The 19,330-nt window shown below is 37.2% G+C and overlaps 1 protein-coding gene across 6 annotated transcripts in view; it reads left to right on the top strand.

Moving 5' to 3' along the window:
• The window catches only part of RGS7 (regulator of G protein signaling 7), a 290,217-nt gene that overhangs the window by 184,826 nt on the left and 86,061 nt on the right, over nt 1–19,330 (top strand). For all 6 annotated transcript variants that reach the window (XM_064509374.1, XM_064509369.1, XM_064509372.1 and 3 more), the window contains one exon: nt 12,699–12,749. In XM_064509374.1, coding sequence (XP_064365444.1) covers nt 12,699–12,749 — 51 coding nt within the window. The remainder of the gene's footprint in view (nt 1–12,698; nt 12,750–19,330) is intronic.

Genomic DNA, 19,330 nt, shown 5'->3' with positions numbered 1-19,330 from the left:
TAAAGAGCTACCATGAGAAGGGCCACATGATTTTATTCCTTTCAGAAAAGATGTGGTGACGTGTGCTTTAGACAGTAGTGCAGCACAATTACTGATTAGAACAAATTAATTCATAATCTCAGAACAGAGATGAAAGGTTGCAGATCAAAATTATGCAGAATTTGGTGGGAGAATAAAGCTGGAGAAAAGATCAATTTTACTTTTCTTTCTATGCGGTATGAGGTAAATGATTTTTGTTATGCCAAGCACTTGAGCAGAGTAAAATCTTGAAAAGACTTGTGGCAGTCCTGTATTTGGGTAAAAGCTGAATGAGATTAGATTTTCAGTCAGACAAATCCCCCAAAGTATAGGTACTTACAATTTGGATAACTTCATCTTTTTTTTCCTTTTTGAAAATGTAGCCCTGCAGCAGATCTTTGAAGTGTAAACTCTGAGACATAGCAGTATTAAAATAATCATGGATCTGGAGGAAATAGCACAAAAACGTCCAGCACCGCTTAATCAAAAATAGAAGTTCATTTGAACTTTCTGTAGTCTATTGAATATTAAAACATCTCATATTTCAAATAAAAAAAAGAAGCCTTGAGCAAATTTCTGATCCTAGCCGATGACGTTTCTGGTGTGACACTTGAATGTTAGGATTAAGGATGAAAGTTTCTACTCAGTTTCAGGAAACTTTCTTGTATCTAATGTTTTGTATGTATTGCTAGTAATTGAAAAATAACTATTCTGTGCTAGAGGCCATGGAACAGTGGGATTTTTGTATTAAAAAATAAAACCAACAGTTGACAACTTTGGCCAAATGAAAGTATTTTTATTCTGAAATTCCGTGGCAGTTCATCATGAAGTTTGTGTTTTGGGGCTTTCTATTATAGCCTGTGTCCCCAAGTTGGGTGGTATCTCTGAAGATACATGCCTTATGCAACTACCATGTTGCAGCATCTCTTTTACTGAGAATGAAAGCTCCTGTTGGAGGTATTTTGCGGCTGGGAGAATGACTGGCTAATGAGGCAGATTCTCAGGGAAGTTCCGAGTTTTTTATTTGCAATTCTTTAAATTGTATCAGGAGTTTCTGCACAGGATCACATTTTGCTCTTGTACTTAACATCTTCAGATCTTTCCAAAGAGTATATTTTAGTCAAAGTAACTAAGTAAAATGGTTTGGGTTATTCAGGAAATCTGTGATGATCAAAAGCATTTTTTTGGACATCAATTTTCAGAATCTTAAGCGTAGAGAACAGTAAGAGCATGAGTCACTGAAAGAGTATTTTGGAATAGCAATGGGTAAAAAAACCCATTTTCAAACCAGCTCTATAAATTAACTATTATTGTGTAGGAACTCTTTGTAAGAAAGGGAGCAAATTAGCATTGTTCCTGGGCAAATGTCAAAACTGGAAATCAATGTGTCTCAACTGACTTTTTCTAGAGTCAAAATCGCAAGTCAGATGATAGATCTTTATATTTTTACTCTCATTCCCCTTGAAGTAGAACTTCAGGATTTTCCTCTGTGAATGTGAATTGCCTAGCAAAAATTATATTGCTGCCTCACTTCCTTCCATTGCCATCTGTGTGTGGGTGTCTTTGGGGGGCAGTATGGCAATAATTAGAAGAACCATTTTAAAAGGAAAATATCAGATTTCCTAGACATATTGAAGTGAAACTATGAAAAAAATACAGAATTGATTGAAGCGACAGAGTGATCAGGACTTCGACAAAACCTTTTTGTTGAACTTGAAGGCTGTTTGTTTTTCCACACTATTTTCAAACTGCTGATCTAAAAATAAGAAAGTAAAACTGTTTGTTGCAGTAGAGATAATCTCAGGCACCTGTTACTGTGTTGTGAAGGTTATCAAAGTGCAACTTGCAGACAGTTACTAGTATGTATATGAGAGAGAGAACACTTCTGACTAGTAGCGATACGTAATTTTGGAATAACTAAGAGACCAGAAGCTGCGGGGAGTGATGACAATGCTACAGGAAGTTAATAAGGTGGCTTTGGATAATGCCACTGCTACTTTGATGATTTTTTTTTCAGCTTGGCTTTCCTTTCAAGACATTGTGATTGTAAAATCTGCACTCATCTAAAACAAGATAAATTGTGTTTCCAACTAGATGCAATGTCTTGTTTGTATGAGTTCTTAAAAAACAAAAATTAAAACATCTGTTTTTATCTAAAGCAGGTATAAACTAAGGTTTGGAGTTACACTTATTGTGAGTTAAAACCTGTAAATCACAAAATTAGATGATTTTACAGTTGAGTGCATGGACACCTAGTATTGTCAAAAATAGCCATAAAATTTGGGGAACATTTATTTACGGTGACTGTTCCTATCTACATACATTGCATGAAATAATGTTGGCTCTTTCACTCCAGCTGTTCAAAAAAAGTTGCTCCACTCTGACACCAGTTCTGTTCTGCAATGGTTTAGCTCTCGGGACTAGTGCATTAGCATTCCCCTAGAATACTTAATGTATAGTCTCAGTGTAAATTTATTCTGTTTACTTGCATGCTTCCTCCAGAGGAAGAAAGCCATACAGATGACCTAGGCAATGCCTTCATTTAGAAATTTCAGCCACTGCTGAATTTCTAGAAAGAAGCTCCATTTCAGTAATTGCATGCAAATATATAGGATAAAGAAAAAAACTGCCTTCATACTGCTTTCCTCTGGGGAGCCTTCCAATATCCACAGTACATCATTCTTCTGTTACTTCAAAACTTGCTTACTAATTAAGAAAGAAGACTTAGGAGTTGAACAGTGCAATTTTGTGATGTCATCTTAGCAGAGAACTCCAAAAAATTGTGCTTAGCAATCTAGCTATTTTCTGTACCATATTGTCTCTAGGGTACAGTGAAACATCTAGGAGGCTTAAAAATAAAGCCAGATGAACTATTTTCAGTAAACAGCAAATTTTTCCCTCAAAAATATGTTTCAAGTTGTCCTGAAGCAATTTACAAGTTTTGGTTGAATTTTCAGAGGGATAGTTAAAGACAGTGAGGCAACAGAGATGTTACTGTTGCCCTTTTACATGTTATTTCAGGAAGCAGAGGACAAACTTGGGATAGAAATCACACATCCAGTTCCTTCTCTGTATCTGAATGCCTTTCTTGAGGGAGGCTGCTCTAGGATTCCTGTTCTGGTGCATGCTACAGCAGGATGCTCTCGAGGACTCATACTGATGCTGTTCTACTTTGCTTAATCAACATTCACTGGAATAGAGAGGGGACTTTAGGTGCTTAACTTTCCATGTGAGTGTCCTACCAACAAGATAGCAAATCATAGTTATTTTGTGCTTTCATCTCCAGAAGTATATAACGCAAAAGGGTTACGGCTCCATTAAAAAGAATTAAGAGGGACCCAGATCAGAATATCTAATGACCGGAGCGGAGACGCCTACATTCAAATCTTGGAACCAACTATGTCTGAGCAGAGATATGGACTAAGGTTGCCTTACACTTTAAGGAATATTATAATCAACAGGCAGTTTCTCATTCTTTGTTCAAAGAAGTTACGAGATCACTGAGACAGACGGGGAAAATTGTTCTCCACGTTGGTAGTTGGGCACTCACCTAGAAAGTAAGACACTGAGGTTGCAGCACAACTTCACAGCCTATCAATTTATGCAGTACAGACTTGTGTTAGGAAGAGTGCCTGACACAAGAATGCTCTGTGTTCGGAGGGTTCCTGCTCTCCTCTTGGAGACTGATTCAGAACTACTCAGAGGAAGGGATTTAGCTTGCCAGTTCTGTAAGGTAATGAAGGAAGGAGAACGCAGTGAACTACTGAATGCAACTACTGACAGCAGATGTCACTCCTGTCTTCAGAAGTGGCAAGGAGAACCCAGCGAACTACCTGCTGGTCAGCCTCACCTTGATCAATGGGAAGGTAATGGAGCAGCTAATCCTGGATACCATTTCCAGGCACGTGAAGGACAAGAAGGTCATGAGGAGTAGTCAGCATTGATTCACAAAGGGGAAATCATGCCTAACCAAACTCATAGCCTTCTACAATGAAATGGCTGGCTGGGCAGATGAGGGGAGAGCAGTGAATGTTGTCTACCTTGACTTTAGTAAAGTTTTCGACACTGTCTCCCATAACATCCTCACAGGCAAGCTGATGAAGTATGGGCTAGATGAGCAGCAGCAGCTTGGCTGAGCTCAGAGGGTTGGGGTCAGTGGCACAAAGTCTAGCTGGAGGCCTGTAGCTGGTGGTGTCCCGCAGGGGTCAATATTGCATCCAGTACTGTTCGACTTCTTCATTAATGATCTGGATGATGGGACTGAATGCACCCTCAGCAAGTTTCCAGGTGATGCAAAACAGGATAGTATAGGAGTGGCTGATAGAGCAGAGCTGTTGTGTTGCCATTCAGAGGGACCTTGGCAGGTGGGAGACATGGGCATAGAGGAACCTCAAGAACTTCAGCATAAGGGAGTGCAGCGCCCTGCACCTGGGAGGGAAAAATCCCATGCACATGCTGGGAGTTGACCTGCTGGAAAGAAACTGCAGAAAAGGACCTAGGAGTCCCGGTGGACAACAAGTTGACTGTGAGCCTGCAGTGTGCCCTTGCGTCAAAGAAGGCCAGTAGTATACTGGATTGCATTCGGAAGAGCATTGCTGGCAGGTCGAGGGAATCAATTCTTCCCTTCTACTCAGCCTTGGTGAGGCCAAACTTGGAGTGTGGGGTCCAGTTCTGGGCCCCCCAATACAAGAGACACATGGAGCTACTGGAGCAAGTCCAGCGAAGGGCTGCTAAGTTGATGAAGGGCCTAGAGCATCTCTCATATGCGGAAGGGCTGAGAGAGCCTGGAGTTTAGCCTGGAGGAGAGAAGGCTCTGGCAGATCTTATCAATGTGTAAATATCCAAAGGGAGGGTGTAGAGAGGATGGAGACAGACTTTTTTCAGTGGTGCCCAGTGATAGGACAAGAGACTGCGGGTACAACCTGAAACACAGAAAGTTCCATCTGAACATGAGGAAAAACTTCTTTACTGTGAGGGTGACTGAGCACTGGAACAGGTTACTCAGAGAGGTTGTGGAGCCTGTGTTTGTAGGGGAGAGAACTGGGTAAGAGAAGAGGAATGGTCATGATAATGAGGAGAACTTGAAGCTGGTTGGCTCCTAATCTTCTTTTATTATTATTATTTTTTTTCCAATTGACAGGAAATCAAGTAGGTCTTACTAGTAAGACTCCTGGGCTCCTTGCTGATCTCAGACTTTAGGAGATTTGTTTGGAGTATGCATACAGTAAAGTGTATGAATTTAAAAGTGAGAATTTTTTTTCTATTTGGTGAAGGATAAATGAGATTTCTTCAGGGCATTCAGAATTCTAATTATATTTCCTGTTTTTTTTTTCACAAATACTTTTTAGATAGAAGAAGTTGTAATGTTTCTTTGCCGGGGGAATGTACAAAAAAGTCTTTTCTCTACCCATGTCACCTGAACACTGAAATTTTACAATAGCAGAAAAGATCCCTGGCTTCACATCATTTTGAAAAAAAAAAAGCATAAAAATCCCTGTACAATCAAAAGGCTGTGCTGGGTTTTCAGAGTACATATTTTTCTAAACAGCATCACTCTTGTCTTGCAAATGTTGAGCATGAAGCAATGTTCTCCAGCAAGATGCTCTCTAGTGCTTATAATAACAGCCTTGCGATTACAGAGATCCCATCTGTGGTGACTGGTATATTGCTGATTATGCACAGCTAGTGTCATCTGTAAAACAGTCACTTTTAGCTACTGAAGTAAGTAGAGGATGTTTTTTGAGAATCTTCAGAGGTAAATGTGGCTAAAATGAAGTAGCAGTTCCTTTCTGCAGGAGAGGAATAGGGCCTGTGTAGATTGGCACTGTCTGGCTGGTGAATGTGCACAGATTTATGAGTAATTATCCTTCTAGAGTCAGTTGACCTGGATTTCTGTTCTAAAGCCTGATTGTGAAACATAGTGTGGTTGCAGAATTTACTTTACTGGAATTTGGTGGTTAGCACTATGGGTGATTTCATGTAAGTATCGCAGTTAGGAGAAATTTTTCACATTCTATGCTAATTCTTTCACAGTATGAAAGTAGATTACTTTTCCTCTTGGAAGGAGAGGTTTGGTAACTTAGCAATATCAGGTGACACAGTTGCTCTTCACAGGGTTATGCTAACCAGGACAGGTATAGATCATTTTTGCAGTTCTAGGCTTGAGTATTTTTGAGGATTGCTTAGAGTGAAAAGGTCCAAGTCAAAGATGATTCATTTAGGTTTTTTATTTCTTCAAGTTCCTATGTTTGTCTTCACTGCAAAAAAATGAGAATTTATTATAGCCTATTATATTGTTTTAAAACTAGAAAACTGTAATTCAAACTCTGTTTGAATAGTTTCATTAAAATATTTCATATTAACTGTATAACTAGGAGTATTTTTAAAAGAGAATTTTAAACCTGCAACTGGTTATAAGTTTCCTTGAGGTCTATGGGAACTTAAACCAATGCTCTGGGCCATCTCCAGTTGTAATAAGTAAAAAGAAAAAGTTCATGCATCTATATCCATGAATAATTAATAAAAACCAAGTGGCAGAATTAAATATGTGAAGGTTGAGATACAAATTTCATTCATCAAATTGCACTTTGATCAATGATGTCTTTCTTTTAAAAGTTAACCCCCTTTGAGCAGTAAAGGTACATAGGTTAACTATGTAAATTCAATCAGCAACATATTCAAATTAGCACAAATTCGTCTCTGTTGTTACTCATGGTACACAGTGATTCCGGTTAGGTCTATAAATTTATCTTCCATTAACCAAAGGAAAACAGAAAGGAAACAGAAAAAATATTAAATAAAAATTCAAGGTGGAAAGCATTGAAATTAATATGAAAAAATTCCAAAGCCAACCACATACATCATCTTTGTGCCATTTCCCTTATCTTCCCCTTTTACCATCTAAACATTTTTTACCAGCTTACTTCTGAAACAGAGCTGGGCAATCAAGGGACCACTTAATTCGTTTTCTACTAGACTTAAATAAAATGCAGTTTGGCACTGACTGGTGCCATAATTTAAGGGGAAATACCTAATTTTTCCTTCAAGCACTACTGCAGCCCCAGCCTCAAAGGGGACTCCCTGCACCTTTCCTCTCACGGTACTATCAAGTGTCTAATGCAGATCTTCTTTTTGCTTAGCTATGATAGTCATAGGAAAAAAGAATCTCAATAATCCGGTAACCTGGAAAAGCACATTCGAATCCCTATACCTATAAAAAGTGTTGACAGTGATATTATAGCCATTGCTTTCTTCCCTGCTGCCTCTCTGCCCTGCAATATGTATGGTACTTGTTTTCGTTCGGGCGTATGCATGCACGCACAAACTATGCTTGTCAGAAAAAGAAGAAAATTGTAAAATGTCCATGCTCATATAACTAACTGAGTGGCGGCATGGCATGCTGTTGTATGTGACCATGAAAACTTCAGGGAGAGTGTAAGTCATCGTGGCCCAACCACTGATGAAAGCCATTTCGTGTTGGGTCAGACTCCGTCCAAGAGCAATCATCTTCTCGATGGCGGAACATTAGAAGCTAGTAGGGCTGAGCAACTGGACAGGCCCCGGGCCTTTACCTCCTAATCTGATCCAGTTGCCTTATTGCCCATATCTAAATCAGTGGTGAGAAACGTAAAGGCACATATTTTTTTCGGACACTGACCAACAAGGATTTTTTTGTATGTATGAATAACTAAACTTAATTTCATGACGTATTGCCAATGGTGTTGAAGGCAGAAGCCAAGACAACACAGCTCCCTCCTCTACCAAAGAAAAACAGAAACACGGGAAAGGCAGTGGTCTTACCTCATCTAATATCTGTCATGTTGTCTTATAATTTGGAAACTGCTACTTTAGTGTTTATTAAGTTGTTACTACCGAGTGTTGCTACCGAGAGCAGCACTCTCCACCCGAAACCGGATTGTGGTGAAACTCTGAAGGCGACTGGGGGGCCCTGGGCGATGCGTTGCTGCTGTTGGAGCAGCCAGCCGCCCTCTGCCGCCCGTCCTGGCTGGGGCGGGCCCTGCTGCCGCCGTTCTGCCCTCTGCAGTTCTGAGGGCTGCGATGAAAAAATGAATAGGAATGGGGTATTAATAGTAAAAGAATACTTTCTGTAAGGCTGAGCCTGTCTTCTTATGAAATGAGAGATTGTTCTAGCTTGGTTAAACTGCTCAGTGGTCTCACAGCTTGTAATTCTGATTAATAACATATATTTCCTTACAGATTGAATCTTTTTCAACTAAGTGTGTTTTTGAATTCTAAAAATGATACAGCATTTTGAATTTTGATTTTGATTTTTATTTGCATAAGTACTATGTTGCGGTTTTTTGGTCAGATCAAGGATAACATGGCTCATTGCATCTTTGTGTAGCAAGAAATGAATTTACAATTTCCATTCAATTTGCTATAGGTCAAAATCAACACCCTTTTAAAATGTATTCTACAGAGACTTCCTTAAAATAAGGATTTTGTGCTTGAAAGCTAGCCTTGGCATTGCTCTGGCCTTTATGGATGCGATGTGGAAATTAGCATTGCAGAGATCAGAGAGCACACTTTCTGCAAATAATTTTTCTTAAGACTCTGTGACAGCTAGAGCAGCTGCTGTTTTCAGGGCCCTTGCGTTTAAAAGTAAATTTGTAAAGAACATGGTTGAGGGTTTTGAGTTTGTGTATGAATTTAAATATATTTTTTGCTGCTTTCATTAAAAAATTAGAAAGTCTTTCACAATTGCGGATTTGGGTAAGATCTTGTGAATTTTATCTCCTTTATCTAGATGGGTGTTGACATTTAAAAATCCCACTGTTAGTTCAAAGACGCTGAGTCTAAAAACCTTACATGTTTTCTGCTTGTGCTAGCTTTAATTTGTTATTACAAATGATCACTTAGTGTTGTCCAGTTGTATTTGATCTAAAAATTGACATGACAAGTGCAGATTTTGGGGGGATTTCAAACTTCAGTTGGCAGTTTAACTTCAGTCTTCTTCACCTCACAAATCTAATGCCCAGCTTGCCTTTCAGTTGCTTTAGAAGTGAGGCAGAGAGACTTGGAGAACTTAGCTTGAGCATCTCCTCTGAAAATGTTATTACAAGGTTTTCGTTATCATTCATTACCAGTGACTGCCACCTTAAACAGTAGAGAAAAAGTATTGTTTTGACAGTGCAGACATCTTCTCTTTTTTAGATTGTGGCTTTAATTCAATAAAGCGTAGCCCTTACAGTCTGTATATTTACTTCAACCTATTTTACTTTCTGTTCAAAACGAATAATTGTAATTCCTCCTACAGAGCTAGTTTTGCTTCTAGTTAAAAAGATAATTGTTTAAGATAATTACAAATCATAAGAAGGAGATATTTTAAATACCTAAATTTTAAAAACACGTCATTGTCTGTGTGGGACAACATCAGCAGACATTCCAATTATTTTCCTCGAAGCCTGGTAAACACGCTCCTGGTAAAGTTGTTTCCCTTTTTGGAAGGGATGAATACCAAGCTATTGGCTTCCATATCATTTATGTCATCCTACTAGCTTGTCTTTTTGATAATTTGTTGGCAAAAAGAGAGATTCAGGATTGAAGGTTAAAGGTGTTTCATCATATAGCTATTAATTCTTTCTTAAAAATAATGAAGTCCTAGTTTTTGCACCATGATTCCTTTATATGGGAAGTATAGTGTATGAAAATAGCATACAAAAAATTACATAAATTGACTAGTCACCGTATTTTCAAGGCTAGCCACTCAAAGGAAATACTGTGTGTCTTGAAAAGCATCCAGTTGTTTTGTTGCCTTGTTCTTCTCATGATCATGTAAGTAAATAAGAAATTACAATAGTGGTCTCACTCTTTGAAACACTTCTGCATAAGTAATAAAGTTCAGAAAAGGGCACAGAAATGGTGGACTGAGCTGAAATAATCTTGTTGATTAGATATTAAAAGTAACAGACAAAAAACATGCAACAAGCTATCTAAATTAATACTTTTATTATTCTTTTTAGGACTAGAGTTGTCCACAAGCTCTCCCAAAGGAATATGAACTGATAAGTTCCTCATTTGCAATATGGCAAATTATTTGCAACTTTACTTTACTTGAATACCCATCACACTAGAAAGAGGGTCTGTATGTTGATATTTATTGGCTTGAGCTTCTGTCACTTACGTCATGCAGCTCAAAGCATTGGAATATATGAATGTGATAGCTGGCTTAAACAACGCTCTTCAGGCATTCAAGGACCATCTTTAGTCTAATGTCTTTAGTCTAAAATGTGAATAGAAGGGTGACAGTCTTTCAGAAAAAGATGATGCAACTGTCAAGAAATCCCTTTTCCCCACTATTATTTATAATAAGCCACAAGGCAGTGTAATGTGTGGAGGTAAAATCTCTGATGTATCGCTCTTGTTTGCAAATGCAATCTTGTTTGCAAATTAGGAATGAGATATATGGTGTGTCACTGTAAGAAAGTTTTTGGAAGAAGTGGGGTGGAAAGAAGTAATTGAAAATGAGATAAAAAAGGGAGAATTTCTGAGAGCAGGAAGTTTCTCTCCATATGGTACCTGAGAGGTTTGAAGGAAATCAAGGCTAGAATTCAGTATTCAAAAATCGTATATTGTTTTTCTGATTACTTTTTTCCTATAAACTCTGAGTTTTTTTGGCAATATTTAGGGTTGACTAACTTTGCTCATGAGCTAATGAAAAAATATACCTTGGAACTGTCTCACTGAAGTCACTGTCTATGAAATTTCATTTTATACTTAAGCTGAAATTCATCCTTTGGTGTCCGCCTCATTAACATCATGAGTAAAGATATGAAATATGTTTATAGATATATACAAAAAGTAGAATACTTTGAGGTAGGAATATCTACCTGAAAACATTTTGTACACATTCAACAGCAGGAGTATGCAAAGGTAAATTGACTTGTTTAAGGAAAAATTCAGTGTAAATGCTATGAGAAATGGGGCCACTGGAGTTTAATATCTATCAAAATGCAGATATGTAACAAGTTAATAAGAATATTTTCTCTGGAGACGGTTATAAAATCACCACAGTTTTCTTCGCTATGAAACCAATTCAGTAATGCGTACACACAAGAAAAGTTACATTATAATCAAGGAGGCTTTGTAAAATACAAGATAGACTTATTCACTAACAGTAATAATATAGAGGCAGCAAAATGATTTTAGTTAGCATGAAGAAAAAACAGATTTTCTTTGTTCTCTGAAATGCTTTTCTGATGCATCATATTCATATACCCCCAAAAGATCAAAGGAAATTATGAATTGAAAGTACAGGAAGAAATCAGGATCTGGGTACTGATAGGAGAAATCTGCCCCACGTTCTAATATTTTCCGCTACTGTCCATTCATGAGATTTTACTATTTTGATTTGTCTAATACTTGTGTAAATTTTTATTATCATTCTTGCTTTTTAAACTTAAGACTTGTAAAAGAGTGATGTTACTACATCTGCTCAGGAATAAATGGACAACTTAAACACCGATTTTATAAGGAAGTATTATGTGACATGTCTTTGCATTATATTGTTTGTCTGAAATGAAGACATGATGCAGCCATCATGAAACAGAAAATGCACACAACCCCCCTAGTGTTTTATTACATTTTTCCCTTAGGCCAATGCTGTTATTTAAAGTTCTTTAAATCATAAATGTGTTTGTCTTTTTGTCTGCAGAACTGCTTCGTAATTTATTTTGTAATTCAGCATGTTCACAGTGGGTGAAGTGCAGCTGGATAGCTTACAGTCTGAAAAACGAGATTGACTACAGCTCAGCTGGGCACGCAGAGTGCAGAGTGTGATAAGAAGTTCATAGCCAAGAGCCAGCAGAGGGATTTTAGGAACAGGGAGGTAGGGGGGAGAGTACTGGGGGAGAAAGACAGCAGGGAATCTGGCGTCAGAGGGGGCAATAACATGGATCTTAAAATGAGGACAGGAAATTAAATAGAAATGGACAGGCAGTAAATGAATGGATACAAAATAAGAACAGAGATTGCAATGGTAAGAAAAGGACTTTAGCACCAGGAGAAAAACAAATTCTGCAGGCTTAGACATGAGGCAGAGTTTGAAACCTTGGTAGTACATGATAAGGTAAATGAATATGCTTTTACTGATGGCCAATGGAGAGAGTCAAAAGTCACTACAGCAGAAGTAATAGTTAAAGGTAGGAAAATCAGAAGGCAAAACCGACAAACTGGAGCTCCTAAACAGAGCTCATAATGACATGTATTAGTCCAAGAATGATTTTAAGCAGAAATGGCCTGCAACAAATATTACATTGATAGCATCATCTCAATCTGTATTGCATTTTCCTTTTCTAGGCTTCGTTTGCAACCTAATTTGGAAGGTAGGGGGAACTTAGTGTTAACTTAATAAAGTGTTTGTTTGTTTTTCTATGTAAATTTTGCAACAATGCAATTTTTGAAATGCAGGCTATTACCATATCCTTAATGTGCTTCTATTATGTTTTATGAGTCTTGGCCTAAAGAAATGAGTGAGTGGTATGTTTCTTTTGCTTAAACAGTAGACACTGTAAAAATAAAAAGATCTAGTTGATTCTAGACAAACTGAGCAAAAATTGTAGATTTTTTTAGTGTGGTAGAACAATATTAATTGGACTAGAGAACTAAAGAATAAGAAGGGAAAACTTGCTAAATTAAAATACCTGTTGCTTTGTTCCTAGGTTCAGACATTGTTCAATGGTTGACGAAGAACTTATCTATAGAAGATCCAGGTAATTTTTTTTTAATGTCTGAAAATTCTGATTTGTCTTTTGAAATGATCAGATCTTACTTTGTCTTCTGTTGCTGTGGTGGTGGCCAGGCAACATTTGACCTGTGTAATTTCAATAGCAAAACAGACAGCATCAGACCTCAGAAGCCTTTGCTAAGAATCTGATGATTTTACTGCAATGTGTACCAGGGAACAAGGTGATGTCCTTTAATTAGTAGAAAATTAGTTTAAGTTCTGTTCCATGAGGAATTTACTTGGTGTCATACTAAACAGTTTCTTAAACACGTCCTGTTTTCTTTCTTCTTTAAAGCATGACCAGAGATACTCATTTTACCTTTGTCTATTTCAGACTTTTTGGAAAGGAATTTTGTTTCTTTGGGATTTTTTAATTAAAAAAATGTTTTTTTCTTCACATTAGAAATGAAAGTATGATCATTGCGGAATTCCAGCAAAAAATAAAATCATTTACCAAGAGCTACATTTAAGATTGTGGGTCGGACAATATGGAATTATTTTAAGTACATAATTCATTATTTGGAAGTAGCCAGTTCACAAATTACCTGAATTGTTAGAACAGAGATCACTAATTGCCTCTGGTTTAATATAACTTTACACATAGTGTCATATGTTTGCTTTCTAAAGATAAAACGGGGATCCCTTGAGACATGAGTGTGATATTGTACTTCTCAGTTGTCAGGTACAAAATACTCACCTATCTATTTTTATTAGGGTTTGAAAGATTGCCATTCTGTGTTTATCTGATATGAAAGCCTGACTCTGTATTTGTCAAACCAGAACTGCAGTGTTTGGGTAGATTGTCGTTCGGATTATCTGATTATTGGGAAAATTTGGAATAGAAGAATGCTTAAACTAAATGGAGAACATGGTTCCCTGGGTTGATATGCAGTTAAAATCAAACACACAGACTATTGATATATGTAACCATAACACCATGGTATTTTAATTTGAGCTCTGTTACATCCTCTGAGGTGGCATGGGTGGAAAGAACTATCCACAAGGACAAATGTCCTTATGTGTGTCTGTACTGGTCCAAGGATTGGACAGTCCAAAGTCTGTTATCTGGAGCTGGCTGAAAATCTGAAAAATGCCGACCACCCTGAATGCAGCCTTTAGGGTAGCACTCATAACTGTGAGTTAGCAATGAACCTGATGGATGGATTCATATGACAAAACTTCTGAGAATATTCAATTTTGTATAATATTTTTAAGCTTTTGACTTTTCTTTCCAGTCCTAGACAAGACAATCTAGAATTTCCTTTGGAAAAATCCTAGATTTCAGTCAGCTGTTGTCACCATAATTTGGGTTTCCAGTATCTTCTGTCTACCTTTCACCAATGTGTCAGGGTTTTACTATGCCTGTTTTTTAAAACTTGACTTCAGGGTCCTATTAGAAAGCTCCTGTGAACCTGTACAACTTGACGATGCAGAAATAAATATGCTTATGTTTGCACTGCAAGTTAGCATCTCCATCTATTCTGATAACAGCAACATACATGTAAGAGCAATATAACATAGAGCTTGGTTCACATATTTTAGGAGATTATTCCACTGTGTCCAGAAAAATTTAGAGACTGTTTCTGCACCCTTCATCTGCAGGTGTTATTCTAGGAGCAAGAACTATTCAAATGAGCAAGGCTTGCAAATTGTTATCTAAAGTGTAAATAGTTAGTGCTAAATTCAACTTGTCCTTTAGTAAATGGAAGAACTAATAAGAAGGAAGTGGTACTAGAGTACGTTAGAAAACATTACTCTTTTGGAGTGCAATTTTTTTGTTTGTTTTGCATAGGGAGTATGTGGAGGATTTTCTAGAGGAAAACGGACATGCGAGCAATCCAGCCCTAATGCTAATAGCAAGAGTGTGAAAGTAGGTTTTGCGGCCTATGGGTAAGGTTACTAGAGGGCATGCAATGTGGTGAGAAACTGCCCTTGGAACGAGAAAAACAACTCCCAGACGTTCAGTGAGAAACTTAAGGGCTTAGGGGAGTTTCTTTGCTTCCTCGTGGACAGTACATGATATCCAATCACATACTGTTCAGATGTGCATGCTAAATGAACATGTACCAATCACTGTATAGTTTGATTCATGTGACCATGGTTAAGGCATATAAAAGATGCTGTTCGGGCTTAATAAAGTGTCAGCATTTAATCATATTGATTGGTGTGCTGTCCGTTAATCTCCCGCAGGAGTACACCACCTATGCCCTTTAAGTGAGAAAGAATGCTACTTTATGGATAGTGGGAGAACAAAAAGCAGGAGAAAGCCTGGCAGTAGCACTGGCTTTCTTTATGTTAATAAGTGTGAAGTTATTATTCCAACTATTGCTGGAAACAGCAATTTGAAGTAAAAAATAGTTACAAGTGTAAATTGACAGTAAAAAGAATTGCTGCATATTTTTCATAAATGGGAAAACATTTTTTTGTGGAAGCTTTGAAAGATTTCAACTTGCCACAGGGAATCTCCATCAAGAAAATAAATTAGAGATAATGGGTGGATTCTGCTAAATTATACGAGATTTGAAATTATTTTAGTGGAGCAGAGTAGAGTTTGTGCCCAGAATAGCCATGCTCAATTTATAATTGCTGTTTTATTGTTTGCTTTTCAATCTGTACTTTAAAAAAAGTTTGTTTTTCAGTCTACAGCTTTTCTGCAAAATTTTGAGGAAGAGAAATTATCTAAGTTATTTTTGATGTGGAAGTTTAGTTCAGTCATAAAAATAAGGGTGACCTCAACCCAAACTGAAGCAATTGACTGAGTTTAGAGTTTTATGGGCTTGTGGTTTGGCACTTGGACATTTGTTTGCTGAAGTGACCATTACAGGGTAAATGCTGACTCTTCACTGATGGAGCCAATTACTCTTAATGTGGAAGATCTACTGGCACAGTGTTTTTCTTTTTTAAAATGATAATTAGTGTTGTGAAGTGTACACTTGGCAACATTAAATTGACAACAATAGAGCCTGAAGTCCTTTTAATCATTGCCAAAAAAAAAAAGAAAAAAAGGAAAAGTAAGCTGGTTTGAAGCTGTCAGCTGAAATTTCCAAGAGACCAGTTATGTGCTGGGTTCTTTCACTGACTCCTTTGATGCTTTTAGTAAGCCACATGATTTATCTGTTCCTTAGCATCCCAGCATGCTAAAGGTGAATAATGCTGTTGTCTCTTTAAAGGGAGAAATCCTTGGCAATTTTCTTTTTAGTGAAGAATAATCAAGTATCTTCCTAGGGAAATGTGTTATTTACAAAACATGCTTTTCATCCTTAACTGTTCCCATGAAGAATTTCTTTCTAGGTGGTTCAGAAAGAGCTTTTGAGAAGAGATAATATGTAAACCATCATCACATTTCTCCTTTACTTTACTTCAGTGTTGTGTATTTGATTTACTGATATCTGCAAAGCCTATTGAAGTTACTTGACTGAAGGCACTTTGCTATTGGGTGGTTACCCTAGCAGAGCCACAGCGCTGCGGCCAGCTCCAGGAGACACAGCCTGTGCATTCAGAGCACCTTCGTCTATCTCATTTTGGTAGCGTCTGTTGAAGGAGTCTACTAGCACTCTTGGATACCAGGAATTGCACTCAAAGTGTTAGTAATCCTAGGCCTAGGCCTATATACTCTACTACAGTTCAGAAAACCCATTCTACGTAGTAGACACTGCTGTGCTTTCTGTAAACTTTGCCTTTCCCTGGCTGGACATATGAATATGTATGACTAAATCAAACATTCTGAGTTACAAAAGAAGACCGCTCCTTGAAGTAAGCATGCTCCCATGATTTTTCAACTTCAATTCTTACCATTAGTTTTCTTTTCACTTCAGGGATGTAGCTAACTCGTATTAGATGCCCATTAGCAGCTATGTAGACTGTGGTCACTGATCCAGTGCAATAAAAAGGGAGAATTAGAAGGACTTCTGTTTGTGTTTCTCCCACTTTTCCCTCCTCCATTTTGAAATAAAATCTCTCTCCAGCAGCTGCTGTATTAATAGTGACTTTGATAATACACTGTGCTTACTGAAGTTGCATAAAGCATTAGAGGAAAATTATTAAGTTTTTTTCTTTTTTGATTTTATGGAAGTGCATTGTGAAAATTTGGTTACCTCTAGGTTGTTTCTGCCCCTTATCCCCATGCAGATGCAGTAAAGTAGGAGCAAAGTGCAGGAGGCAGACTATGCATTCTGAACCATAACATTTGGGAGACAAATCAGGTGGCTGCCAGCTGACAGCAGGTGAAGCTCATTCCACAATTTGTTAAAGGAAAAAATTAGCCTCTTATGAAAAGAAGGAAAGAAAGGAAAAGAAAGGTCATGCTTATGTTTGTAGTCTTTGCATTAATCAAAACTTGCTGAAATAAAGCAAAACTAGAAGCATCCTACTTATCAGTGATCAGTGAAAAAAAACTCATAAATGTAGTTTACACTGGCTGCACATGCACCAGGAGCCTCATATTACAAACCAGAAACTCCAAGAGACTTGCTTTTATAAGTCTAGCTGAAACTTGGCCACATTTTGTTCAATGAGACAGATACTGAGATTAGTCAAACCTGATGAACCTTGGCCAAGTCTAATGTAAATAACCTTTCTTCTGCTGAGTGAATTTGATCTGAGCTTGTAAGGTCCTGTAACATTTAAATGAAATAATAACTTTAATCTCAGATGAACAGGAAGAAATTAAAACTCATATACTGTTTTGGAATAGAAAATGTCCAAATTTACAGACACTCCTTTAGTACCAACGGTACTGATGTTATGATACTCAACCAGAATAAAAATGTAAGGGTCAGTTTTCCTTTAGGTGTGTGTAGCGTGGGTAGCGTTTATCTGTGTGTGGTAATCAGTGTGCATCTAGCCATTGCTGGGGATTGAGGGCTGAAATGGTAAGTGCTCCTATGCAGAGATTATTTTATTTGCCCAGAGCCTGGCGGACTTTAGATTCTGATTATACTTTGGAAAGGGTGAACAAAGGTTTATTGTCTGTAACTTAACTGTAACAGCATGAATCTGATTTAATGGATTCTGTTTCTTCTTCCACGTCTTTCCACTGGCATTTAAATTTTTTCCAGCTTGGTGTAATTTGTTACCCTGTGTGGACTCTGTGTGTTACAAGTGCCTCCCCACAGGACCCAACACAGCCTTGTGTGCGCTTCCCCTCTTCCTAGGGGTTGGTATTGTTTGAGTAGCCACATTACCGTGTGTTGGCTCTTGAAGCTGATTAGAATGTCCCTAGCTTGGCCGACTTACTTTCTCGCTTATAAATAGGTGGTTGGCTACATCAGCGCTCCTCTCCAATTTCTTTGCAAGGAACCTTCTGATAATATGATATGTTTTAGTTTATTAATGTGGCTGCTGGTTAAAAATGAACAGGTTTTTAGACTCAAAATGAAGAAATGGACTTTGTGACTGGTAGAGATGCATAGAGTTTGTGTTATCATAAATATAAAGCACATAGATCAAACCATCGCAACCTGTTACATCAAACTAAGTGTGTCTAAATAAAATTCCTCCTCTCTTGTTACCCTAAGGTGACATAATTTTGCAAGACACTCTATAAAATAGTTAATGTTTTTTCATCCTTGCAATCAATACAGTGTATTTGTAGATAGAATGATTTATATATTGTACAATCACTTAAACACTGAAAATCCCTTTAGGAACCACTTAATAAATAATAAAAGACATTACCATAAGATTTTAATCAATTTAGTAGGTTACATCAACCAGTTACAAAATACATCCAGTTTAGATATATAATCCTATTTATGAATAAAGTACTTTTCTAAACTTTTAAATTACTTATGAAGTATTAATAATTGAATCTATTTAGATTATAAAGGAATACCAATATTGGAGCAATAGGTAAAGATTGCAAGTATGGAATTTGACTCTAGCATAATTTGCTGTGTAACAATAACAATATTACTCCTATCAGTATGACGAAATATGTGTTCTGTAACATTATTTCCGGAACCAACCCATTTGTTTTCATCTATAGCATACTAATGCAAAATAGATTCATTTTGGTTCTAATTAGGAAAATCCTATAACTCTTCAAATCATTTAAAATTACTATTTGAACATAGCTTATAAATATTTATATCCATTCCCTAAATAAAGCAGAATTCTATTCATGTTTGCTTACTTTTGGTTAAAAAGAAACCTTCAACTGAGTTCTTTAATTTCGTTCTTCTTAATCCTACCCCTATTCTATGGTGATATTGTCAAAGTAATCTGTTTTAATTAGAAGTTTTCATACCTTTAGCATTAAAGGCTCCAAATTCTACTCAGAATTATTTTCGGTGGTAAATGTAATACCTTCACAGGACACCTATTCCTTCCTCCTCTGTTTTAGTCATTAAAGGTGAAGTTCAAACCCCACAGGAGGCCCAAGGTTTTGTCATTAACTGTAAGAGAGCCCAGTTAACTAGACTCCTTTAAAAATAGGACTAGGTGTAACATATCCTTTAAACTGTACATCACGCTAAAATCTAAAGGCTGATTTAGACAAAAGGAGTGATACCTGGTCAATATTTTAAAAATTGAAACAAACAAACCAATGAACAACATTTTCTTTAG

Source organism: Dromaius novaehollandiae, chromosome 3 (genome assembly GCF_036370855.1).
Source record: "Dromaius novaehollandiae isolate bDroNov1 chromosome 3, bDroNov1.hap1, whole genome shotgun sequence".
Taxonomy (NCBI): domain Eukaryota; kingdom Metazoa; phylum Chordata; class Aves; order Casuariiformes; family Dromaiidae; genus Dromaius; species Dromaius novaehollandiae.
The sequence above is the reverse complement of the archived record's forward strand: the minus strand, read 5'-3'. Positions and strand labels throughout refer to the sequence as shown.